Source organism: Hordeum vulgare, chromosome 2H, assembly GCF_904849725.1.
Source record: "Hordeum vulgare subsp. vulgare chromosome 2H, MorexV3_pseudomolecules_assembly, whole genome shotgun sequence".
In the NCBI taxonomy this organism is placed as follows: domain Eukaryota; kingdom Viridiplantae; phylum Streptophyta; class Magnoliopsida; order Poales; family Poaceae; genus Hordeum; species Hordeum vulgare.
The window spans coordinates 6,062,758-6,090,230 of NC_058519.1; the positions used below are offsets into that span (position 1 = coordinate 6,062,758).

The window sequence follows — 27,473 nt, forward strand, 5'->3', positions numbered from 1 at the left end:
TCATGCATCTACCATAAAGAGGGACCTGCTACATTTGAGATTTACAATTATGGTTTTTTATCGGTGTTGCCATCAGTAGTACCACACTACTAAATATTTCCACTTGAAGCTTCAACTACTAAAAAATAACATCCTTTCATTAGAGCATGGTTAATAGTATAGCCAACTGCTGGCTATAAGCATTTTTATAGCTTATTTTATAGCTAGCTTGTACAATAGTTAACTGTAAAAGAGTACTGCCACTGGTGGAAAAAGGGCCTTTGGTCGCGGTTCGCAACTGCCATTAGTCGCGGTTGCGCAACCGCGACCAAATAGGCGCGACTAAAGGCCCCCCCTGTAGTCGCGGTTGCTTAAGAACCGCAACTAAAGGCCCGTCCACGTGGGCGCCAGGCGGCCGTCGGGGCGGAGGACCTTTAGTCGCGGTTCTTATGGACAACCGCGACTAAAGGCCGCCGCAGGTTTAGGGTTTTAGCCCCCCCCCCCCCCAAACCTGTTTTCTGTTTAATTTGTATTGTTTTATTTATTTTGTGCTTTATTTTAATTTTGAAGGAGTTTCACATATTCTACGGGGCATAATTCTAACTTATATTGACAACGGATGATGGGCTCCCGGGGCATGCATGTAAATCGGACAAGAGACGGCCGGCGGCGTTGAGGGCGGGCGAGGGAGGCCGGTGATAGCGGCCGGCGGCGCCGTACGTGGGCGAGACGGGGCGGCGTCGAGGGCGAGGGGCGACGGCGGGCGACGGCGGGCGGCGTCGAGGGCGAGGGCGAGGGCGGGCGGCGAGGGCGGCGTCGAGGGCGAGGGCGACGGCGGGCGGCGTCGAGGGCGAGGGCGACGGCGGCAGGCCTTCGGCGCGGCAGAGATCGGAGAAGACGAGATGGAGTCGACGGTTCGGGCGTTGTATTTATAGCCCCCCACCTTTAGTCGCGGTTGGGGAGGCGACCCGCGACTAAAGGCTACCCTTTAGTCGCGGGTCGCCTCCCCAACCGCGACTAAAGGGTTTTTGGCGGGTTTTTCGTTCCCGCGCGCAACGACCTTTACCAACCGCGACTAAAGGGTTTTTGACGGGTTTTTCGTTCCCGCGCGCAACGACCTTTAGTCGCGGTTGGCCAGGCGACCGGCGACTAAAGACCTTTAGTCGCGGTTGGCCTGGCCAACCGCGACTAAAGCCCCTCACGTTCACCAGCTGGCCACCGAGCGCCCTGGGCCCAGGACTTTGGTCGCGGTTCGTCTTCCGAACCGCGACTAAAGAATTCATTAGTCGCGGTTCCTACAGTTTCGCGACTTATGGGGCTGGACGGAAGCCTCTTTTTCTACCAGTGTGCTTTTATCATATATGGTCCACCTTTCATTCTCACAAAGCACTTAGGAGCACGTGCTAGAGCTCGCTCTTCACGAAGAGTCCGCTTCCCTTCTCTCTCATCCAACTCAGCAAAAATATAGTATTTTAATCCTTACAGCCTGCTGACTGTACCTTATTGTACTTGCTCTTAAGCGTGTGCTCAAAAATACCACTCGATACAATTACAGTCTCAACAAAGGTCATTAACTACGGTGAAGTGACAAAAATCTCCTAATCCCCCTTGTGAGTGTTCCCACTACAACTCTAGTATTTAGCACATAGTGAATCAAATCATGACAAAACATAGATTTGCGCGTGGGTGATCGAATCGTAATGTGTTGTTATGTTTTATTCTAATTTAATTATCGGTGTGCTGACAATTAGGACCCCCTTGTTATATGGAGCGTTAGCAAGTGATGTCCAACGCAATTCAGGTCATTGCACCCCCTATCAATGGTGTTTGACAGAGCGATACCGGTGTCGAGTGGCGTAATTGAGCGCACTCTTAAGGGAAGAATGAGTTGTTGGAACTCATATTGGAAAAATTAGTAGTGTGACACAACTAATGGAAAATTTGATAAAAGTCCTACTACTTTTTGTTAGTGGTCAAACTTTTTTTTGGAAGACATTGTGGAGAAACTCTAGTAGGAGTAAAACCGAAATTAGTTCTTCTCTAAATGTAATCATTATATGATTATTTGTTGTATAGAGTCACTCTCGACTTTTTTCAAAAGGTACTACAAAAATGTATTTACTTAATATGTCAATTTTAATTTGTGTTAAGTTATATACAAAATAATAATATCTACTAACAAAATAAATTTAATATGGATACCATTTGATATAGGAAACAAAAAAAATTAGAACCTGGTCTATAGACTACCTAGTGACGACTACAAGTACTTGGGCACCTCGAAGGCGTGATGCCCTGGTCACCCCTTCCCATGGTTTTGCCTATTGAATAACAAGAGAAAGTGAAGGGGGTGGGGTGTACGAGAAAGATGGATACAATGTTCAATGCAAAATTCCGAGCAAATACCACAGAAAATTCACCTAGTTAAGTAAAATAGGAACTCTCAGAGAACATACATGGACACATATAATATCTTTGTCTGATATGTGGCCTTACCAAAATCTGTAACAGTACTTGGTTAGCTGTAATGTTTGTGCATGATATTCCTTTTCAAAATATTTGGCATTAACAAATATTTTGTAGAGATTAATTACAGATTGAGCATGATTGGTTACTTTCCATAAAGTCGTTATGAAATATTCCAAAGACTGATCTGATTAGCAGATACAAATCAGTTTAAATAGATCTACGGGGTAAAAGTCGGTTTAAATAGATCTGGGATAGAGAATGGCTGAAAAACAATCGGTGGAAGGGTGAAGGTCGTGCGTGGGAGGTTGTATGAATGGGTGGTGGAGAGAAAACTGAGCGAAAGATGGGACATTATGTTCTACTCCCTCCGTTCCTAAATATAATACCTTTTAGAGATTGTATTATAAACTACATACGTATGCACATAGACATATTTTAAAATATAGATTCACTCATTTTGTTTCGTATGTAGTCTTTTAGTAAAATCTCTAAAAGGTCTTATATTTTGGAACGGAGGGAGTATTTATGTAGTATAAAGACTAGACGTTATCAGTTTAAATAAATAAAAAAGATTTTTTGCCAGCATATGCAAATCTCGTGGGGTGGTAAGAGCATCTCTAGTAGAACCCTCAAACCCTTAAATCTAAAACCAGTTTTAAGGGTTGAGAATTGGCTATTTTTGATACTTTTAAGGGTTGAAAAACAGAGGCAAAGACTAGAACCCTTATAAAGTAAAAAAACTCACCGGGGCGGGGCGGGGACGGCCGGCCGAGGCGGGGCGCGGGCGGGCGGCGTCCAGGGCGGGGCGGGGACGGGGCCGGGGAGCAGAGGGGAGGCGGGGCGGCGGCCGGGGCGCGGGGGCGGCAGCCGGAGCGCGGTGGGCGGCGACCGAGATGCGGAGGGCGGCGGGGCAAGGAGGGCAACGGCCGGGGCGCGGGGGCGGCAGCCGGAGCGCGGTGGGCGGCGACCGAGATGCGGAGGGCGGCGGGGCAAGGAGGGTGACGGCCGGGGCACGGAGGGGCGGCGGGGCGACGGCCGAGGCGCGGAGCGAGCGCGGGGCGGCGGCCGGAGCGCGGGGGGAGGCGGGGCGGCGGCCGGAGGGCGGCGGCCGGGGCGACGGCCGGGGCGCAGAGGGAGCGCAGGGCGGCGGCCGGAGCGCGGGGGGGGGGAGGCGGGGCGGCGGCGGCCGAGGCGACTTCCTCGCGCGCGCGGGGAACCAAATGCCTCCCGCGCGAGGTGGGAAGTGGAGTGTGGGTTGGGGGCAGTTTTCCCTTCCAATCCTCACTTCTACATGCTGGGAAGGGGTTTGAGGGTTGGACTTCTAATTTTTTTTACGGGTTTAAGGATTTAAGGGTTCTAGTCTACACCGTTTTTTTATAAAAACTATAAAAAAGCGGTTATGTTTAAGGATTTAAGAGTTTGAGGGCTCTACTAGATATGCTCTAAGAAATGCGGGTAGTCCAGATTTTTCTCCCAGTACCCCAAACCCTATTTAATACCGAGCATGTCACTCACATGTTGTCAGCACTGCTTGGACAATTGCTGACCATCTTCAAACAGTGTCAACTGACCAAATATAATAAGGTGACATAAATGAATTGTAAGACATCAAATATTGGAAAACGTTTTAAATCTGTTGGTTGATTTTAAGTCCGCGTAAACCGCGTCGGGCTCCAACAGCATGTCCATATCAGGTCAAAAGATGAACAGTGAATGTACTGTTTCATCTTCATTGCAGAAGCAACACTCAGTGGTCGAACGATTCCATCATTCGTTAGCAGTTGTGCAGGCATACATGGTCATGTTGGAGTGGGATCAAATTTCATCTATAAAAACCAATAAGGAACTTAATTCAGAGCCACCACAAGGTAGACAACCCAAAATATAGATGCTTGTTAATTTCGATTTGACACGTGATGCATGCAAGGCTCTCTTTGCCACTAAAGTAATCGACACACCACTACTAGGCACTAGCAAGCTCCATCAAGCACGTACGATGCAAGCAAGCAAAAGTTCTCCGCCGGTACTAAGGAAGAAGGATGACGGCGAGGAGGACATCACCGTCGACCTGTATCCATTCATACGGGAATACAAGGGCGGCAGTGTCGAGCGCTTACTGCACAGCCCATTCGTGGCAGCGTCCGAGGACCCGGCAGATAACCGTGGAGTGGCAACGAGGGACGTCGTCGTCGACAAATCCACCGATGTGTCCGCACGCCTGTTCCTTCCCTCCGTTGCAGCTGCCTCTGCCGGCGAGAGGATCCCCGTCGTCATGTACGTCCATGGAGGATCCTTCTGCACGGAGAGCGCCTTCTCTCGGACTTACCACAACTACATCAGGTCTCTGGCGGCGCGCGCCGGGGCGCTCGTCGTGTCCGTGGAGTACAATCTCGCGCCGGAGCATCCTGTTCCTGCGGCCTACGACGATGCATGGGCGGCGCTACAGTGGGTGGCCACCCTCTCCGATCCATGGATTTCCAACTACGCCGACCTCGGGCGGACGTTCCTTGCCGGCGACAGCGCCGGCGGGAACATCGTCTACAACACGGCGGTGCGTGCGGCCAGCGGTGGTGGCAGCCGCATCTACATCGAGGGGCTGGTCATCGTGCATCCATACTTCTGGGGGACCGACCGGCTGTCCAGCTCTGAGGCAGTATGGGACGGCATCGCAATGTTTGCTCCTGAGGCCATCGACAGGCTCTGGCCGTTCGCTACGGCCGGCCGTCTGGGCAACGACGATCGCCGGGTCAACCCACTCGACGAGGATATCGCCTCGCTGAGATGCCGCCGTGTGCTGGTCGCCGTCGCCGACAAGGACACCTTGCGTGACCGCGGGCGTCGTCTGGCATCCCGCATGCGTGACTGCTGCTCATGGGCCGATGATGAAAACGCGGTGACATTGGTGGAGTCGGAGGGGGAAGACCATGGCTTTCACCTGTACAACCCGCTGCGTGCCACCAGCAAGATTCTCATGGAGAGCATAGTGCGGTTCATCAACCAGCGCACGGCGCCCTTGCCGCTGCAACTGCCACAAGTTCAAGAGCTACTTGCATGCCAAGGTAAGATGCACAGGGCCGTCCAGCCTGTTCTACGCGTGCCAACCAGGCCGTATATGGACGTACATGGCTACGGGACGGCCATGAAAGCCAGAGATGCGGCGACACGTACTAGCTGCTTACACATTGGACATGGACGAAGAGCATCCAAAACAAGCTATGGGTCAGTCCTGGGGCATGTTATCAGGCCAAACAGCACCAACATGAGGTTCGCATCATCAGCAATAACAGCTCCTTGCAGTTGTGTTTTTCACAACTTCATCTAGCGCGCGGATGATGATAATCTACATGCATCCAGGCCAGGTGAAACAAAAGATCAAGGGTAATGGTTAAGCTTAAGCATGCTCCAGTATAAGTGCAATAATGACACCCTATTTACAAGCTCCTTGCTCGGGTCAAAAGAAATGACTTTTGGGTGTTTTTCTTTCTTATACATGAATGGTGTATTTAAGGTCTTGAGTTATGTACTGTTGGTGTATCATGTATTCTCATATATCAAGTTTATACAAATTTTAATCATAATTCGACAACCTACCGATGGTTGTGCAACTAGAGTCATATTTTTCTCGGAAAAAATAATGGGTGTCACTAAGATACACCCAGATATGACATAGTTATTACACAACTAACTGACTAATTAAATCAAGAATAAAAAGGAAAAAAGAAAAAGAAAATATGACCTAGATGTGCAATATTTATCTCACGTCTAGATGTATTTTAGAAAAACCGAAAAACAAAACAAGAAACAACTTAGTCCCACACCACGAGCGCATGTGCAACTATCACCAGCACCCTTACTTGTACAATATGTGGATGTGCAGCAACTACTCCCTCCGGCGTAAGACATTTTTTAACACTAGATCGAACAAAATCTATTATTGGTGTTACAAGCAATATACATCTCAAATAAGCAAAATGCATCAATCAAACAAACAAGCACATACATTTGAACACAAAAAGGATCTCTGCCTATCTACAAGACTTTTATAAACTAGACATGATTATCAACTCATCCAAATTCAACCAAAATTTCCATATAGAGATATATACTTCCCTTTTCTAATGAATGTCCACATCTCCTGTCTGGCTAGCAAATGATGTCCCAATTCAGCTCAGGGTTGTCGAACACCTCTGTCAGAGACGACACGTCCAAGTCCTGCTGGTCAAACTTTTCAAAGTCGGTTACTGCTCCAGCCATTTTGCCACTTTGAATTAGATCCACACTAGGGTCAATGTTTGCGGCATTTCTTGTGATGTCAGCCCTGCAACTATGATGACCATAGTACACAACAATGTACTTTGCAGTTTCATCTTCACAATTAAGAGTTCCATTATGATCCTGTTGTTGGATTGTCTTGGTTGTTGAGCAGTTCCGTTCCGTGTAGGCGCATCTGTAGTAGCTCCTGTTTAATTGCAAGTTTGATTAGTTATGCATTACAATGAATAATTAGTTGCTTCATAACATGTAAATATAACAACTACTTTCATTAGCGAAAGTCAACAATCCGAAATGGTTGAAAGAAAAGATATCCAAACGACTGACTAGGTCATCATGCGAGAAAGCTAGGAACGTGAAAGAGCGCGACATGGACATGACATGCCTAACTTTACTGCGATGGCCTAAGCCTAGTCTTGCCTTTCATCCTCCTCGCCATCCACTCTCCATAGATCCAAATATACTTGGAGAAATTGTGAACAAAATAGAATATCGAGGGAGGAGACAGAGGATATGCGGCGAGGATTCCCCAAGAGTGAAGAAGGGAGAGAGATGGTAGCAAGAGATCTATTGGGATGTGTACTAGGCATGTTCGAGTAGTGTAGCTAATCGCGACGGCTCCCCTTCCCCTCAAAACTATGTACGATTACGGCATTATGCTGGTTCATAATATATCTTTGTTGTTCGACGTACATATATATCCCTGGCGATTCCCTCCAATTGTTCTTCATAACAGAACCGTTAAGTCTCAATCATCTCAGATAAGGGCAGTAGAAATGTAGGTTGATGTAGTAGTAATGTGACGATATATAAGCTTGAATGAACTATTTAGGAGTAGTATATGTACCTAGCATGTTGCCTCCCGTTGATGTTCTTCTGCCCATATTTTCTCCAATGATGGCCATCGTAATGTGGAACAATTGTTACAAGTGATCTTGACCGCTTTTCGTTGTTCCTCCTACATAGCATGGGTTCATATATATATAAGTGGCAAATAATTAATTAGCGAGATACATTTTTTTATAAGGAGGAAACGAGCCCCCGGCCTCTGCATCAATTGATGCATGCAACCATCTTATTAAAGATAAAATAAACAACGTGTGATGTTCACGTAGCTCCACGCTCGACAGCTCGAGGTATGAAATAAAACGAAAATGAAATTGAAAAAAAAAACTGCCACATCCGGCGTGCGTAAAAGTAGACTACGATGCCTATACACCTAGCCTATTATCAGCACGCCATCCAAATCGGTTGAAGATAATCCGTGAGACCATCTCCCATCGGTTGCACCCAATATCCATACGTCCCCTGGAGTCCACATGACTGAGTAACGACCACGTACGGATCCAAGATGTTGCTCTGAAGATAATCTGCAAAAAATTATTGAAGTTCTTGCCATTAAAAGTTATATCATTTCTGGTATTCCATATAGCCCAAAACAAAGCACATATCCCAATCCCAATAAGTTTAGATATTTTAATGTCAACTCCGTTGAGCCACGTTGTAAATATTGAGCTAATACATGTAGGTGGGACGATATTGAAAGCTATTTGAATAGTTCTCCATAATAGTTTTGCAAGCGGGCATTGTAAGAGAAGGTGTCTTATTGTTTCATTTTGCTCACAATAGCAACAATTGGATCTACCTCTCCATCTACGTTTAATTAAGTTATCTTTGGTTAATATCACACCTTTGTGTATAAACCACATGAAAACTTTAATCTTGAGCGGCACTTTGATGTTCCAAATTTTTAATGATCTGGATAATGTTCCTGTATTAATCAGATCCAAGTACATGGACTTTACTGAGAATACCCCATTCGCAGCTAAAATCCACCGAACATTATCCGTGCGGTTTGATAATTGCACCTGCATCAGTCTCCTAACCAGATGCAACCATGCATCCCAGCGTGCTCCCACTAAAGCACGCCTGAACTGCATATTAAAAGGGACCGATTGTAATACCATAGATATATAGTCCTCTTTACGTTGTGCAATATTATATAACAGGGGGTATTGAAGTGCAAGAGGTGTATCTCCAAGCCAAGTATCTTCCCAAAACCTTGTTGAGGTACCATTACCAACTATAAATTTCACTTTCTGGAAAAAGGTCATCTTTATCTTCATTAACCCTTTCCAAAAAGTGAGTCATTAGGTCTAGATGTAACCTGAGCTAAAGTTTTAGAATGAAGGTATTTATTCTTCAATATTTGAATCCACATTCCTTCAGATTCTGTGGATAGCTTATATAGCCATTTGCTAAGCAAACATATGTTTTTCACTTCCAAATTTTCAATGCCCAAACCCCCCTGGTCTTTGGGTCGACATAACATATCCCAACGTGCCAATCTATATTTCTTCTTAGCTTCATCACTTTGCCAGAAGAAACGAGATCGATAGAAATCTAGTCTTTTTCGCACCCCTACTGGTATTTAAAAAAAAGACAATAAAAACATGGGTAGGCTTGTTAATACTGAGTTGATTAATATTAGCCTCCCTCCATATGACATAAGTTTGCCCTTCCAGCAACTTAATTTTTTTTCAAATCTATCTTCAATACATTTCCATTCTTTATTTGTCAGTCTTCTATGATGGATAGGGATCCTGAGGTAATTAAATGGTAGTGAACCTAGTTCACATCCAAATAACTGCCTATAAGCGTGTTGCTCCTCTTTTGCCTTCCCAAAACATAAGAGTTCGCTTTTATGGAAATTAATTTTCAGTCCCGATAGTTGTTCAAATAAGCACAATAATAATTTCATATTCCTCGCTTTAGCCATATCATGTTCCATAAAAAGAATTGTATCATCCGCATATTGTAAAATAGATACACCCCCATCTACGAGATGCGGAACTAGTCCTCCAACTTGGCCCTTATCTTTGGCTCGATTAATGAGTATTGTCAACATGTCTGCAACTATGTTGAACAACACTGGAGACATTGAGTCACCCTGCCTTAATCCTTTATGTGTTTGAAAATAATGACCTATGTCATCGTTAACTCTAATTCCTACACTTCCTTTCTGAATGAAAGTATCAACCTGATCTCTCCATCTTTGGTTGGATCCTTTCATACGTAAAGCCTGTTGAAGAAATGGCCATTTTACTTTATCGTCGGCTTTCTCGAAATCTACTTTGAAAATAATCCCATCCAATTTCTTTGTATGGATTTCGTGTACCGTTTCATGAAGGACCACAACATCCTCTAAGATATGTCTCCCTGGCATAAACGCAGTCTGCGTCGGTTGGACAACTGAGTGAGCTATCTTCGTTAATCTATGTGTACCAACCTTTGTAAAAAAAATCAAACTCACATTAAGCAGACAAATCGGTCTGAACTGCTCAATGCGTATAGCTTCCACCTTTTTTGGCAATAATGTAATTGTTCCAAAGTTTAGGTGGAATAGGTGCAGCTGGCCATCAAATAAATCCTGGAACATAGGCATGAGGTCTCTTTTGATGATATGCCAACACTTTTTATAAAATTCTGCCGGAAACCCATCTGGCCCCGGTGCCTTATTCTGTTCCATTTGTGTGATTGAATCAAGAACCTCTCTCTCTCTGTAAATGGAGCTGATAACACCTCATTCTCCTCTGCTTTGAGTTGAGGTATATCTTGAGTTAAGGCTTCATCCAAAGAGACCATCGTCTCTTTTGTCGGACCAAATAATTTCTTGTAATATTCAGATATGTATATTTTTAAGTTCTCATGACCTACTATTGTTCCCTCATCTTGCTCAAGTTGTGTAATTAATTTCTTTCGATGTTTGCCATTTGCAATCATATGAAAGAATTTAGTATTATCATCCCCATGAACCACCTTTGTAACCTTAGCTCTTTGTGCCCATTTAATTTCCTCTTCTCTCAACAATTTTTGCAAATCCTTTTCAGCATTAATTTTATTAATTCTATCTGATAAATTCAGCTGCGTTGACTCGGCTTTCACGTATAATTCTTCAATCAGACGAGTCAGTCTTTCTTTTTCTATTTTATATATACCCCTCTGATTTTTCGCCCATCCTCTCAGAAATTGGCGCAAATGTCTTATTTTATTTTGCCATCTTTCTATGTTCGTATATCCACCTAAATCCCTAGCCCACTCTGTAGCTATGAGATCTATGAAACCTTCTTGTTCAAACCAACTTAGCTCAAATGAGAAGACATTTTTATTCCCCACATGGTTGGCCGCCCCTGAGTCGACCATGAGAGGTGTGTGATCGGAGATGGCTCTCTGTAGAGCCCGTATTGTGACCAAGGGATATTTTTGCTCCCACTGGACGCTCGTGAGTACACGATCCAACTTCTCATATGTTGGGACCGGTAGTGAGTTCGCCCATGTGAATTGTCTACCAGTGAGCTCGATCTCCCGTTGATCAAGACTTTCAATAACCATATTAAACATAAGTGACCATCGTTCGTCAAAGTTATCATTATTCTTTTCCTCCTGTCTTCTAATGATATTAAAGTCTCCCCCCACCATAATTGGAAGTCTTTCTTCTCCACAAATTCTTACTAGATCAGCAAGAAAGTCAGGTTTTAGTTCTGGTTGCGCCGCTCCATATACAGCTACCAAAGCCCACTTGAAGCCATCGAGCTTCGACCTCACACGAAACTTGACAGTAAACTCGCAGTAAACCACACTCATCACCTCTAAAGTCTCACATTTGACACCAAGTAAGATACCACCGGATCTACCCCTTGGTGGCAAACAGTGCCAATCAAAATCAACCCCTCCCGATAAGGTATTTAAAAATTGAGGTGTGAAATTATCCCTGCCAGTTTTTTGCAGAGCCATAAAATCAAGCTTATTTTCTATCGATGTATCTCTAAGGAACCTCCTTTTAGCCAAGTCCGCTAGACCTCTGCTATTCCAGAAAAGTCCTTTCATATTTCATCATGAAATTTTTTCTTTTGCTTCACTCTAGCACTTCTTCTTACCGCTGATTCAGGAAAAACCTTCCTTTTCCAAGGTCTCTTTGGTTTTTCCTGAATCATTTGCGTGTTACAATCTTGGTTAATTATTGGTGGAAGAGAACCATCAATCAAAGAGGCCGTATACCCCTCTAATTCCGTATCCTCCACCTCCTCTTCCTCTCCCTCTAAGTGTACTAAGTTATGACATGGATTTTGTAATTCTGCACCACCTAAGTCATTAAAATCTGTTTCATTCATTGGTTTCACCGCTGCTAGATTTTGAATAAACTCTATGGTTCTATCTGCTTCTAAGTCAAGAATATCATTAATGGATTTAGCTAATTGTTTGCTAGAAGTACCCAAGGAAATTCCTATGTCGCTAGCATTATGCAAAATCTCTGAATCAGTAAAGTGAAGTATTGAAGCAGAATGATCAATATGCATACCTGTAGATGTCTCAATGTCTCTAAGCTTCGCTGCCCTCATGGCACGCCCTAGCGACATATCATCCGCATCCGGCTGCTTCTGGATACGTTGACTGAGACGTTGATTTCCGGTAGAAGGATCTGAAATTCTGTCAAATGCGATCACATCATCTGCAGATACTCCTGTGTTTCTGTGGCCTGTCGCCTCAATCTCGGAAGTATACTGAACCTGGCCAGTCGTTACAGATTTAGTACCTTGTTGATCATCATTTTGTGCATTCGGGTGTATATTAGGAGATCGACCTCTGTCGATACTGTTACTACCGTTGCTGCCCGAGCCATAGTCCAGTCTTACTTCCTGTGCCGTGGACGAAGTGTCCCCTGCAGCTGATGCTGCGCGGCCATGCATGCCCGTTGGTTGGTATCCCTTCATACCCTGCATGCCATATTTATTTGCAGAATCATCCATTTGTGCAGTAGAGACGGTAATGCACTTTCTTCCTGAACCAAGATCATGCATGTCATCCTGTACTGTGGACGTATCCTCACATGCAACCGAGTCTGCATGCCCATGCATGCCAATCGGTTGTATATCCCCCGTGCCCTGCATGTATGTCATATCTGTTGTGTTCAACACCTCTTGTTGTACCCCCGGCGTTGGCGTTATAGTGCCGTATTGTTCCTGAATTATATCCTCCTCAGCTGCTTGGTTTTTACCCTCGTCGACGCATGCTGCTGCGCAAAGGCTAGCCGGTATAGGCATCACATCAAATGATCCAAACCGTATTGTAGCCATGTGTGAAGTAAAGGAAGAAGGTGCACCGCTATTTATCGGCTTATCATTAGTGGAAGAAGATGGAGGATTTGTTTTTGCGTTGGGTCCATCGGATTGCTCATCCTGCTTCGCTTGTCCGTGATCCCTATCCCGATCCTCACCATCCGCCATGTGAACATCACCATCTTGTGATTGTTGTTGGGTCTCCTTCTCCACCTCTAGTTCTAGATCATAGTGCACTCCATCATAAGACCACGGAGCATAGTCAGGAATGCACTCAACATCTAGGACCATCACACGCACTCTGGCTATCCCTCTTTTGCGAGTAAATGGCATATCTACTCTCTCCGTTTTACCAATCAAGGATCTAAGACTCCATACGATGAGGAAGTCATTAAGTAGGATCTCAGGAATGCCTGAAAATCTGATCCAGACCTTCTGTAACCGTGTACCCTGTGGTTCTGGTTTTTTACATTCCTCAAACTCAAGTAAGCATTTGCTTCCACTAACCTTGCTGACCCCGAATGCGAGCAACCGTTGAAGATCCTCTCTTCTTGGAAACTCAACTTGAAAGCATTGCTCATCTATCTTATGTGGTGCCCACTGGTATGTCTCGGACACAAGTCTTCTCATCTGTTGAGAAACTTGTTCTGCTGTTAGCGTCCCATTTGTTACCTTTACCAGTCCCGTTCTTGAACTCTCAAGGCGAGGCGGAGCGAGAACAGATGAAGATGTTGGTGTCTCAAAAAACATAAGTCTGCTCTGACAGACACCATAAATATTGATCACCGGCTTGGGAGCTAAAAGAAGTGGACATGCAGCTGCATCATGCCCAGGTTTTTGACAAATATCGCAAATAGCAGTGGTGCAGTCAACTACAAAATGACCAGGCACCCCACATCTGTAACACGTCAATTTTTCCTTCTTGCGAGCTGCCTTATTGGGTCGCGTTGTGTCTGTGTCCTCAGCCGTCTTAGGTGGAACGTCCTCAGCAGCAGCAGAACTGGAGGTGTTACCTAGAGCCACCTCATTTGTCGTTTGTGGAACTTCCTTCCACTTAGGCACCAAGTTATTCCGCCCAAAGGTGCGCACTCCGCCACCCCCACGCTGCCTATAGTTTGATCCCCTAGCACCTTCGACAAAGTTACCATCCGGAGGTTGAAAGGGTCGGTGCCACTGATTACCTCCCCCTGGACCTCCTCCGGTGTTCCACAGCCCGCGACCACCTCCTTTACCGGTGTAGTTATCGTTCCAGTGCTGTCCGAAGCTCTTGTGACCCTGGTACCCGCCTCCTCCTCGATGCGGACCTAAACCTTGTCCAGTCTTAGCAGCCCCTACAGCAGGCCCCTGGTTGTCCCTGTTGGAATTATGCCCTAGAGGCAATAATAAATGTATAGTTATTATTATAATTCCTGTATCAAGATAATAGTTTATTATCCATGCTATAATTGTATTGAATGAAGACTCATTTACATGTGTGGATACATAGACAAAACACCATCCCTAGCATGCCTCTAGTTGGCTAGCCAGTTGATCGATGATAGTCAGTGTCTTCTGATTATGAACAAGGTGTTGTTGCTTGATAACTGGATCACGTCATTGGGAGAATCACGTGATGGACTAGACCCAAACTAATAGACGTAGCATGTTGATCGTGTCATTTTGTTGCTACTGTTTTCTGCGTGTCAAGTATTTATTCCTATGACCATGAGATCATATAACTCACTGACACCGGAGGAATGCTTTGTGTGTATCAAACGTTGCAACGTAACTGGGTGACTATAAAGATGCTCTACAGGTATCTCCGAAGGTGTTAGTTGAGTTAGTATGGATCAAGACTGGGATTTGTCACTCCGTGTGACGGAGAGGTATCTCGGGGCCCACTCGGTAATACAACATCACACACAAGCCTTGCAAGCAATGTAACTTAGTGTAAGTTGCGGGATCTTGTATTACGGAACGAGTAAAGAGACTTGCCGGTAAACGAGATTGAAATAGGTATGCGGATACTGACGATCGAATCTCGGGCAAGTAACATACCGAAGGACAAAGGGAATGACATACGGGATTATACGAATCCTTGGCACTGAGGTTCAAACGATAAGATCTTCGTAGAATATGTAGGATCCAATATGGGCATCCAGGTCCCGCTATTGGATATTGACCGAGGAGTCTCTCGGGTCATGTCTACATAGTTCTCGAACCCGCAGGGTCTGCACACTTAAGGTTCGACGTTGTTTTATGCGTATTTGAGTTATATGGTTGGTTACCGAATGTTGTTCGGAGTCCCGGATGAGATCACGGACGTCAAGAGGGTTTCCGGAATGGTCCGGAAACGAAGATTGATATATAGGATGACCCCATTTGGTTACCGGAAGGTTTTCGTGCATTACCGGAAAAGTTTCGGGCTCATCGGTAGTGTACCGGGAGTGCCGGGAGGGGTGCCGGGGACCATCGGGAGGGGTGTCACGCCCCAAGGGGTCTCATGGGCTATGGGAAGAGATAAACCAGCCCCTAGTGGGCTGGAATAAGTTCCCACTAAGGCCCATAAGGTTTGAGAAGGAAAAAACACAAGGTGGAAAGAGTTTCCAAGTGGGAAGGTGGAATCCTACTCCAAGTAGGATTGGAGTAGGACTCCTCCACCTCCAATTTCGGCCAAACCTTGAGGGTTTGAGGCTGCCTCTTCCCTCCCCCTCCCTCCTATATATACTAAGGTATTAGGGCTGATTTGAGACAACTTTTGCCACGGCAGCCCGACCACATACCTCCATAGTTTTTCCTCTAGATCGCGTTTCTGCGGAGCTCGGGCGGAGCCCTGCTGAGACGAGGTCATCACCAACCTCCGGAGCGTCGTCACGCTGCCGGAGAACTCTTCTACCTCTCCGTCTCTCTTGCTGGATCAAGAAGGCCGAGATCATCGTCGAGCTGTACGTGTGCTGAACGCGGAGGTGCCGTCCGTTCGGTACTAGATCGTGGGACTGATCGCGGGATTGTTCGCGGGGCGGATCGAGGGACGTGAGGACGTTCCACTACATCAACCGCGTTCTCTAACGCTTCTGCTGTACGATCTACAAGGGTACGTAGATTACTCATCCCCTCTCGTAGATGGACATCACCATGATAGGTCTTCGTGCGCGTAGGAAATTTTTTGTTTCCCATGCGACGTTTCCCAACAGTGGCATCATGAGCTAGGTTCATGCGTAGATGTCTTCTCGAGTAGAACACAAAAGGTTTTGTGGGCGGTGATGTGCGTTTTGCTGCCCTCCTTAGTCTTTTCTTGATTCCGCGGCATTGTTGGATTGAAGCGGCTTGGACCGACATTACTCGTACGCTTACGAGAGACTGGTTTCATCGTTACGAGTAACCCCCTTTGCTCAAAGATGACTGGCAAGTGACGGTTTCTCCAACTTTAGTTGAATCGGATTTGACCGAGGAGGTCCTTGGATGAGGTTAAATAGCAACTCATACATCTCCGTTGTGGTGTTTGCGTAAGTAAGATGCGATCCTACTAGATACCCTTGGTCACCACGTAAAACTTGCAACAACAAAATTAGAGGACGTCTAACTTGTTTTTGCAGGGTATGATTGTGATGTGATATGGCCAATGATGTGATGTGATATATTGGATGTATGAGATGATCATGTTGTAATAGAAATATCGACTTGCACGTCGATGGTATGGCAACCGGCAGGAGCCATAGGGTTGTCTTTATACTAACATATGTGCTTGCAGATGCGTTTACTATTTTGCTAGGATGTAGCTTTAGTAGTGATAGCATAAGTAGCACGACAACCCCGATGGCGACACGTTGATGGATGATCATGGTGTGGCGCCGGTGACAAGAAGATCGTGCCGGTGCTTTGGTGATGGAGATCAAGAAGCACGTGATGATGGCCATATCATGTCACTTATGAATTGCATGTGATGTTAATCCTTTTATGCACCTTATTTTGCTTAGAACGACGGTAGCATTATGAGGTGATCTCTCACTAAAATTTCAAGACGAAATTGTGTTCTCCCCGACTGTGCACCGTTGCTACAGTTCGTCGTTTCGAGACACCACGTGATGATCGGGTGTGATAGACTCAACGTTCACATACAACGGGTGCAAAACAGTTGCCCACGCGGAACACTCGGGTTAAGCTTGACGAGCCTAGCATGTGCAGACATGGCCTCGGAACACATGAGACCGAAAGGTCGATCATGAATCATATAGATGATATGATTAGCATAGGGATGCTTACCACTGAAACTACTCCCGACTCACGTGATGATCGGACTTGGGATAGTGTAGGTGGATCATGAACCACTCAAATGACTAGAGAGATGTACTTTTTGAGTGGGAGTTTAGCATCTAATTTGATTAAGTTGAACTCTAATTATCTTGAACATAGCCTAAGTCCACTTTGAATATATTTGTGTTGTAGATCATGGCTCACGCAAGTGTCATCCTCAATTTTAATACGTTCCTAGAGAAAGCTAAGTTGAAAGATGATGGAAGCAACTTTGTAGACTGGGCTCGTAATCTTAAGCTAATCTTACAAGCTGGAAAGAAGGATTATGTCCTTAATGCTGCGCTAGGAGATGAACCACCCGCTACGGCTGATCAGGATGTTAAGAACGCTTGGTTAGCGCGTAAGGAGGACTACTCAATAGTTCAATGTGCAGTCTTGTATGGCTTAGAACCGGGACTTCAACGTCGCTTTGAGCGTCATGGAGCATTTGAGATGTTCCAGGAGTTGAAGTTCATCTTTCAGAAGAACGCCCGGATCGAGAGGTATGAGACCTCCGATAAATTCTATGCTTGCAAGATGGAGGAAAACTCGTCTGTCAGTGAACATGTGCTTAAAATGTCTGGGTACTCAAACCGTCTAGCTGAACTGGGGATTGAACTCCCGCAAGAAGCTATCACTGACAGAATCCTTCAATCACTGCCGCCAAGCTATAAAGGCTTTGTGTTGAACTACAACATGCAAGGGATGAACAAGTCTCCCGGCGAGTTGTTTGCGATGCTGAAAGTCGCAGAGTCTGAACTCCGTAAAGAACATCAAGTGTTGATGGTGAGCAAGATCACTAGTTTCAAGAGAAACGGCAAAGGCAAGAAGGGCAATTCGAAGAAGAGCGGCAAGCCTGTTGCCAATCCGCCGAAGAAACCCAAGGCTGGACCTAAGCCTGAAACAGAGTGCTTCTATTGCAAGGGTATGGGTCACTGGAAGCGCAATTTCCCCAAGTATCTGGCAGATAAGAAGGCGGGCAAAGAAAAATCAGGTATATTTGATATACATGTTATTGATGTGTACTTAACCAGCTCTCGTAGTAGTGCCTGGGTATTCGATACCGGTTCTGTTGCTCACATTTGCAACTCGAAGCAGGAACTGCGGAATAGACGAAGGATGGCGAAAGACGAAGTGACGATGCGCGTAGGAAACGGTTCCAAGGTTGATGCAATCGCCGTCGGCACAGTGTCACTTCAACTACCATCGGGATTAGTGATGAACTTAAATCATTGTTATTTAGTGCCTGCGTTGAGCATGAACATTATATCTGGATCTTGTTTATTGCGAGACGGTTACTCTTTTAAGTCTGAGAATAATGGTTGTTCTATTACTATGAGTAACATCTTTTATGGTCATGCACCGAATGTGAGAGGATTGTTCATATTGAATCTTGATAGAGATACGCATATACATAACATTGAGACCAAAAGAGTTAGAGTAAACAATGATAGCGCCATATTTTTGTGGCACTGCCGCTTGGGTCATATTGGTGTAAAGCGCATGAAGAAACTCCATGCTGATGGACTTTTGGAGTCACTTGACTTTGATTCACTTGACACGTGCGAACCATGCCTCATGGGCAAGATGACTAAGACTCCGTTCTCCGGAACAATGGAGCGTGCAAGTGACTTGTTGGAAATCATACATACCGATGTGTGTGGTCCAATGAGCGTGGAGGCACGCGGCGGATATCGTTATTTTCTCACCTTCACTGACGATCTAAGTAGATATGGTTATGTCTACTTGATGAAGCACAAGTCTGAAACATTTGAAAAGTTCAAGCAATTTCAGAGTGAAGTGGAAAATCATCGTAACAAGAAGATCAAGTTCCTACGGTCTGATCGTGGGGGTGAATATCTGAGTTTCGAGTTTGGTACTCACTTAAGACAATGTGGAATTGTTTCGCAGTTAACACCGCCCGGAACACCACAGCGTAATGGTGTGTCCGAACGTCGTAATCGTACTTTATTAGAAATGGTGCGATCTATGATGTCTCTTACTGATTTGCCGTTATCATTTTGGGGTTATGCATTAGAAACAGCTGCATTCACTTTAAATAGGGCATCATCGAAATCCGTTGAGACGACACCATACGAACTGTGGTATGGCAAAAGGCCAAAGTTGTCATTTCTTAAAGTTTGGGGATGTGATGCTTATGTCAAAAAGCTTCAGCCTGAAAAGCTGGAACCCAAAGCGGAAAGGTGCGTCTTCATAGGTTACCCAAAAGAGACAGTTGGGTACACCTTCTATCTCAAATCCGAGGGCAAAGTGTTTGTTGCTAAGAACAGAACTTTTCTCGAGAAGGAGTTTCTCTCGAGAGAATTGAGTGGGAGGAAGATAGAACTTGACGAGGTTGTCGAACCTCTCATCCCTCTGGATGGTGGCGCAGGGCAAGGGGAAACCTCTGTCGTTGCGACGCCGGTTGAGGAGGAAGTTAATGATGATGATCATGAAACTCCAGTTCAAGTTTCTGTTGAACCACGCAGGTCGACGAGATCACGCGCTGCTCCAGAGTGGTACGGTAATCCCGTCTTATCAATCATGTTGTTAGACAACAATGAACCTGCAAATTATGAAGAAGCGATGGTGGGCCCAGATTCCAACAAATGGCTAGAAGCCATGAAATCCGAGATAGGATCCATGTATGAGAACAAAGTATGGACTTTGGAGATACTGCCTGAGGGCCGCAAGGCTATTCAGAACAAATGGATCTTTAAGAAGAAGACGGACGCTGACGGTAATGTGACCGTTTATAAAGCTCGACTTGTGGCAAAGGGTTTTTCACAAGTTCCAGGAATTGACTACGATGAGACTTTCTCTCCTGTAGCGATGCTTAAGTCCGTCAGAATCATGTTAGCAATAGCTGCATTTTTCGATTATGAAATCTGGCAGATGGATGTCAAAACGGCGTTCCTTAACGGTTTCCTTAAGGAAGAGTTGTATATGATGCAACCCGAAGGTTTTGTCGATCCTAAAAATGCTGACAAAGTGTGCAAACTCCAGCGATCCATTTATGGACTGGTGCAAGCATCTCGGAGTTGGAACAAACGCTTTGATGAGGTGATCAAAGCATTTGGGTTTATACAAGTGGTTGGAGAATCTTGTATTTACAAGAAAGTGAGTGGGAGCTCTGTGGCGTTTCTAATATTATATGTGGATGACATATTACTGATTGGAAACAACGTAGAGCTTTTGGAGAGCATAAAAGGTTACTTGAATAAAAGTTTCTCTATGAAGGACCTAGGAGAAGCTGCTTACATTCTAGGCATTAAGATCTATAGGGATAGATCAAAACGCCTGATAGGACTTTCACAAAGCACATACCTTGATAAAGTTTTGAAGAGGTTCAAAATGGAACAGTCCAAGAAAGGGTTCTTGCCGGTGTTACAAGGTACGAGATTGAGTAAGACTCAGTGCCCAGCAACTGATGAAGATAGAGAGCATATGCGCTCCGTCCCCTATGCTTCAGCCATAGGTTCTATCATGTATGCGATGTTGTGCACTAGACCGGATGTTAGCCTGGCCATAAGTATGGCAGGCAGGTTCCAGAGTAATCCAGGAGTGGATCACTGGACGGCGGTCAAGAATATCCTGAAGTACCTGAAAAGGACTAAGGAGATGTTTCCTACGTGCACGAAGACCTATCATGGTGATGTCCATCTACGAGAGGGGATTTCCGATCTACGTACCCTTGTAGATCGCACAATAGAAGCGTTAAGAAACGCGGTAGATGTAGTGGAACGTCCTCACGTACCTCGATCCGCCCTGCGAACCGTCCCACGAACCGTCCCGCGATCCGTCCCACGATCCGCTCCGATCTAGTGCCGAACGGACGGCACCTCCGCGTTCAGCACACGTACAGCTCGACGATGATCTCGGCCTTCTTGATCCAGCAAGAGAGACGGAGAGGTAGATGAGTTCTCCGACAGCGTGACGGCGCTCCGGAGATTGGTGGTGATCTAATCTCAGCAGGGCTCCGCCCGAGATCCGCAGAAACGCGATCTAGAGGTAAAACCGTGGAGGTATGTGGTCGGGCTGCCGTGGCAAAAGTTGTCTCAAATCAGCCCTAAAACCCCACTATATATAGGAGGGAGGGAGGGGAGGAGGCAGCCTCAAAAACCTAAAGGTTTGGCCAAAATTGGAGGTGGAGGAGTCCTACTCCAATCCTACTTGGAGTAGGATTCCACCTTCCCACTTGGAAACTCTTTCCACCTTGTGTTTTTTCCTTCTCAAACCTTATGGGCCTTAGTGGGAACTTATTCCAGCCCAGTAGGGGCTGGTTTATCTCTTCCCATAGCCCATGAGACCCCTTGGGGCGTGACACCCCTCTTGATGGTCCCCGGACCCCTCCCGGCACTCCCAGTACACTACCGATTAGCCCGAAACTTTTCCGGTAATGCACGAAAACGTTCCGGTAACCAAATGAGGTCATCCTATATATCAATCTTCGTTTGCGGACCATTCCGGAAACCCTCGTGGCGTCCGTGATCTCATCCGGGACTCCGAACAACATCCGGTAACCAACCATATAACTCAAATACGCATAAAACAACGTCGAACCTTAAGTGTGCAGACCCTGCGGGTTCGAGAACTATGTAGACATGACCTGAGAGACTCCTCGGTCAATATCCAATAGCGGGACCTGGATGCCCATATTGGATCCTACATATTCTACGAAGATCTTATCGTTTGAACCTCAGTGCCAAGGATTCATATAATCCCGTATGTCATTCCCTTTGTCCTTCGGTATGTTACTTGCCTGAGATTCGATCGTCAGTATCCGCATACCTATTTCAATCTCGTTTACCGGCAAGTCTCTTTACTCGTTCCGTAATACAAGATCCCGCAACTTACACTAAGTCACATTGCTTGCAAGGCTTGTGTGTGATGTTGTATTACCGAGTGGGCCCCGAGATACCTCTCTGTCATACGGAGTGACAAATCCCAGTCTTGAGCCATACTAACTCAACGAACGCCTTCGGAGATACCTGTAGAGCATCTTTATAGTCACCCAGTTACGTTGCGACGTTTGATACACACAAATCATTCCTCCGGTGTCAGTGAGTTATATGATCTCATGGTCACAGGAACAAATACTTGACACGCAGAAAACAGTAGCAACAAAATGACACGATCAACATGCTACGTCTATTAGTTTCGATCTAGTCCATCACATGATTCTCCTAATGATGTGATCCCGTTATCAAGTAACAACACTTGCCTATGGCTAGGAAACCTTGACCATCTTTGGTCAACGAGCTAGTCAACTAGAGGCTTACTAGGGACAGTGTTTTGTCTATGTATCCACACAAGTATTGTGTTTCCAATCAATACAATTATAGCATGGATAATAAACGATTATCATGAACAAAGAAATATAATAATAACTAATTATTATTGCCTCTAGGGCATATTTCCAACAGTCTCCCACTTGCACTAGAGTCAATAATCTAGTTCACATCACCATGTGATTTCAACGAATCCAACACCCATATAGTTCTTGGGTCTCATCACGTCTTGCTCGTGAGAGAGGTTTTAGTCAACGGTTCTGAAACTTTCAGATCCGTGCGTTCTTTACAAATCTTTATGTTATCTTATAGATGCTACTACTATGTGCTATTCGGAAATGCTCCAAATATCTACTCTACTATACGAATCCGTTTCACTACTCATAGTTATTCGGATTAGTGTCAAAGCTTGCATCGACGTAACCCTTTATGACGAACTCTTTAACCACCTCCATAATCGAGAAAAATTCCTTAGTCTATTTAGTTACTAAGGATAACTTTGACCGCTGATCAGTGATTCAATCCTGGATCACTCTGTGTACCTCTTAACAGACTTGCTGCAAGGCACACATCACGTGCGGTACTCAGCATGGCATACTTTAGAGTCTACGGCTAAGGCATAGAAGACGACCTTCGTCTATTCTCTTTATTCTGCCGTAGTCGGGTTTTGAGTCTTACTCAAATTCACACCTTACAACACAGTCAAGAACTCCTTCTTTGCTGATCTATTTCGAATTCCTTAAAAAACTTGTCAAGGCATGCATCTTGTTGAAACTTCTATTAAGCGTTTTGATCTATCACCATAGATCTTGATGCTCAACGTTCAAGTAGCTCAATCCAGGTATTCCTTTGAAAAACTCCTTTCAAACAACCTTTTATGCTTCACAGAAATTCTACATTACTTCTGATCAACAATATGTCAACCACATATACTTATCAGAAATTCTATAGTGCTCCCACTCACTTCTTTGGAAATACAAGTTTCTCATAAACCTTGGACAAACCCAAAATCTTTGATCATCTCATCAAAGTGTATATTCCAACTCCGAGATGCTTGCACCAGTCCATTGAAGGATCACTGGAGCTTGCATACTTTTTAGTATCTTTAGGATCAACAAAACCTTCTGGTTGTATCACATACAATGTTTGCTCAAGGAAACCGTGAAGGAAACAATGTTTTGACATCCTATGTGCAATATTTCAAAAATAATGCAACAACTACTAACATAATTCTAACAGACTTTTAGCATCGCTACGAGTGAGAAAGTCTCACCATAGTCAACTGTTTGATCATGTCGGAAACATCTTTGTGACAAGTCGAGCTTTTCTTAATAGTGACTTATCACCATCGTCGTCTGTCTTCCTTTTAAAGATCCATCTTTACTCAATAGTCCTACGACCATCAAGTACTTCTTCCAAAGTCTACACTTTGTTTTCATACATGGATCCTCTCTCGAATTTCATGGCCTCCAGCCATTTGTCGGAATCCGGGCCCACCATCGCTTCTCCACAGCTCGTAGGTTCATTGTTGTTCAACAACACGACCTCCAAGACAGGGTTACCATACCACTCTGTAGTAGTTCGCGACCTTGTCGACCTACGAGGTTTGTAGTAACTTGATCCAAAGTTCAATGATCACCATCATCAGCTTCCACTTCAATTGGTGTAGGCGCCACAGGAACAACTTCCTATGCCCTGCTACACACTAGTCGAAGTGATGGTTCAATAACCTCATCAAGTTCTATCACCCTCCCACTCAATTCTTTCGAGAGAAACCTTTCCTCAAGAAAGAACCCATTTCCAAAAACAAACACTTTGCTTCCGGATCTGAGATAGGAGATGTATCCAACTGTTTTGGATATCTTATGAAGATGCATTTATCCGCTTTGGGTTCGAGCTTATCAGACTGAAACTTTTTCACATAAGCATCGCAGCTCCAAACTTTCAAGAAACGACAACTTAGATTTCTCTAAACCTTAGTCTATACTGTGTCATCTCAACGGAAATACGCGGTGCCCTATTTAAAGTGAATGCGGTTGTCTCTAATGCATAACCCATAAACGATAGTGGTAATTCGATAAGAGAGATCATAGTATGCACCATATCAAATAGGGCGTCGCTAAGATGTTCAGGCACATCATCACACTATGGTGTTCCAGGTGGCATGAACTGCGAAACAATTTCCACATTGTCTTAACTGCGTACCAAAACTCGTAACTCAGATATTCATCTCTATGATCATATCGTAGACTGTTTATCCTCTTGTCACGATGATCTTCATTCTAAAATAGCTTTGAACTTTTCAACATTTCAGACTTGTGATTCATCAAGTAAATACTCCTGTATCTACTTAAATCGTCACTGAAGTAAGAACATAATGATATCCACTGCGTGCCTTAGCACTTATTGGACTGCACACATCAAAAATGCATTACTCCCAACAAGTTACTCTACTTGTTTCATGTGGCATGTTTTGCATGTCTCAAGTGATTCAAAATCAAGTGAGTCCAAACGATCCATCAGCATGGAGCTTCTTCATGCATTTTACACCAACATGACTCAAGTGGCAGTGCCACAACTAAGTGGTACTATCATTATTACTTTTTATCTTTTGGCACTAATATTATGAACATGTGTAACACTACGATCGAGATTCAATGAACCATTGAGGGTATTTATTCAAGCAAATAGAATAACTATTATTCTTTTAAATAAATAATCGTATTGCAACAAACACGATCCAATCATGTTCATGCTCAACGCAAACACCAAATAACAATTATTTGGGTTTCACCACCAATCCCGATGATAGAGGGAGCGTGCGACGTTTGATCATATCAACCTTGGAAACACTTCCAACACGTATCATCACCTCGCCTTTAGCTAGTCTCCATTTATTCCGTAGCTTTCATTTCGTGTTACCAATCACTTAGCAACTGAACCGGTATCCAATACCCTCACGCTACTAGGAGTACTAGTAAAGCACACATCAACATCATGTATATCAAATATACTACTTTCGACTTTGCCAGCCTACTTATCTACCAAGCATCTCGGGTAGCTCCGCCTCAGTGACCGTTCCCCTCATAACAGAAGCACTTAGTCTCGGGTTTGGGTTTAGACTTAGGTCTCTTCATTAGTGCAGCAACTGTTTTGTTGTTTCACGAAGTATCCCTTCTAGCCCTTGCCTTTTATGAAACTTAGTGGTTTTACTAACCATCAACCATTGAAGCTCCTTCTTGATTTCTACTTTCGCAGTGTCTTACATCACGAATCTCTCAAGGATCATTGTATCTATCCTTGATATATTATAGTTCATCACGAAGCTCTCACAGCTTGGTGGCAGTGACTTTGGAGAACCATCACTATCTCATCCGGAAGATTAACTCCCAGTTGATTCAAGTGATTGTCGTACTCAGGCAATCTGAGCACACGCTCAACGATTGAGTTTTTCTCCTTTACTTCATGGACAAAGAATCTTGTCGGAGGTCTCATACCTCTTAACAAGGGCACAAGCATGAAATCACAATTTCATCTCTTTAGAACATCACTCATGTTCCGTGACGTTTCAAAACGTCTTCGGCGCCACGCTTCTAAGCCATTAAGTATTTTGCACGGAACTATCGCGTAGTCATCAGAAACGTGTATGCCGGATGTTCACAACATCCACAGACGACGCTCGAGGTGCAGCACACTGAGTGGTGCATTAAGGACATAAGCCTTCTGCGCAGCAACGAGGACAATCCTTAGTTTTACACACTCAGTCCGCAAAGTTTGCTACTATCAACTTTCAACTAAATTTTCTCTAGGAACATATTAAAAACAGTAGAGCTATAGCGCAAGCTACATCGTAATTTGCAAAGACCATTAGACTATGTTCATGACAATTAGTTCAATTAATCATATTACTTAAGAACTCCCACTCAAAAAGTACATCTCTCTAGTCATTTGAGTGGTACATGATCCAAATCCACTATCTCAAGTCCGATCATCACATGAGTCGAGAATAGTTTTAGTGGTAAGCATCTCTATGCTAATCATATCAACTATACGATTCATGCTCGACCTTTCGGTCTCATGTGTTCCGAGGCCATGTCTGCACATGCTAGGCTCGTCAAGCTTAACCCGAGTGTTCCGCGTGTGCAACTGTTTTGCACCCGTCGTATGTGAATGTTGAGTCTATCACACCCGATCATCACGTGGTGTCTCAAAACGAAGAACTGTCGCAACGGTGCACAGTCGGGGAGAACACAATTTCGTCTTGAAATTTTAGTGAGAGATCACCTCATAATGCTACCGTCGTTCTAAGCAAGATAAGGTGCATAAAGGATTAACATCACATGCAATTCATAAGTGACATGATATGGCCATCATCATGTGCTTCTTGATCTCCATCACCAAAGCACCGGCACGATCTTCTTGTCACCGGCGTCACACCATGATCTCCATCATCTTGTCGCCATCGTGGTTATCGTGCTACTCATGCTATTACTACTAAAGCTACGTCCTAGCAATATAGTAAACACATCTGCAAGCACAAACGTTAGTTTAAAGACAACCCTATGGCTCCTGCCGGTTGCCGTACCATCGACGTGCAAGTCGATATTAACTATTACAACATGATCATCTCATACATCCAATATATCACATCACATCGTTGGCCATATCACATCACAAGCATACCCTGCAAAAACAAGTTAGACGTCCTCTAATTGTTGTTGCATGTTTTACGTGGTGACCATGGGTATCTAGTAGGATCGCATCTTACTTACGCAAACACCACAACGGAGATATATGAATTGCTATTTAACCTCATCCAAGGACCTCCTCGGTCAAATCCGATTCAACTAAAGTTGGAGAAACCGACACTCGCCGGTCATCTTTGAGCAACGGAGTTACACATAGCGATGGAACCAGTCTCTCGTAAGCGTACGAGTAATGTCGGTCCGAGCCGCTTCGATCCAACAATACCGTGGAATCAAGAAAAGACTAAGCAGGGCAGCAAAACGCACATCACCGCCCACAAAAACTTTTGTGTTCTACTCGAGATTACACCTACGCATGAACCTAGCTC

At 44.7% G+C, this 27,473-nt stretch overlaps 2 protein-coding genes across 2 annotated transcripts; one reads left to right on the forward strand and one right to left on the reverse strand.

The window, feature by feature from the left end:
* The first annotated feature begins 4,320 nt into the window (after window positions 1-4,320).
* LOC123429091 (probable carboxylesterase 5) lies at window positions 4,321-6,026 on the forward strand. Its single transcript, XM_045113156.1, has one exon. It carries the CDS (start codon window positions 4,337-4,339, stop codon window positions 5,768-5,770), a length of 1,434 nt encoding a protein of 477 aa, XP_044969091.1. The 5' UTR covers window positions 4,321-4,336; the 3' UTR covers window positions 5,771-6,026.
* A 565-nt stretch (window positions 6,027-6,591) lies between these two features.
* Window positions 6,592-7,932, reverse strand: LOC123429092 (probable WRKY transcription factor 38). Its single transcript, XM_045113157.1, has 2 exons — window positions 7,568-7,932; window positions 6,592-6,907 (listed from the first exon to the last, which is right to left on the reverse strand). Exons 1-2 carry the CDS (start codon window positions 7,687-7,689, stop codon window positions 6,592-6,594), a joined length of 438 nt encoding a protein of 145 aa, XP_044969092.1. The 5' UTR covers window positions 7,690-7,932.
* Window positions 7,933-27,473: the final 19,541 nt, after the last annotated feature.

Bases quoted from the DNA above. Each gene is read 5' to 3' on its own strand.
- LOC123429091 (XM_045113156.1), top strand. From the start codon at position 4,337: ATGCTTGTTAATTTCGATTTGACACGTGATGCATGCAAGGCTCTCTTT.
- LOC123429092 (XM_045113157.1), bottom strand. From the start codon at position 7,689: ATGCTATGTAGGAGGAACAACGAAAAGCGGTCAAGATCACTTGTAACA. The intron at 6,908-7,567 runs GTACATATACTA...GCAATTAAACAG, and splicing joins AACGGGAGGCAACATGCTAG to GAGCTACTACAGATGCGCCT.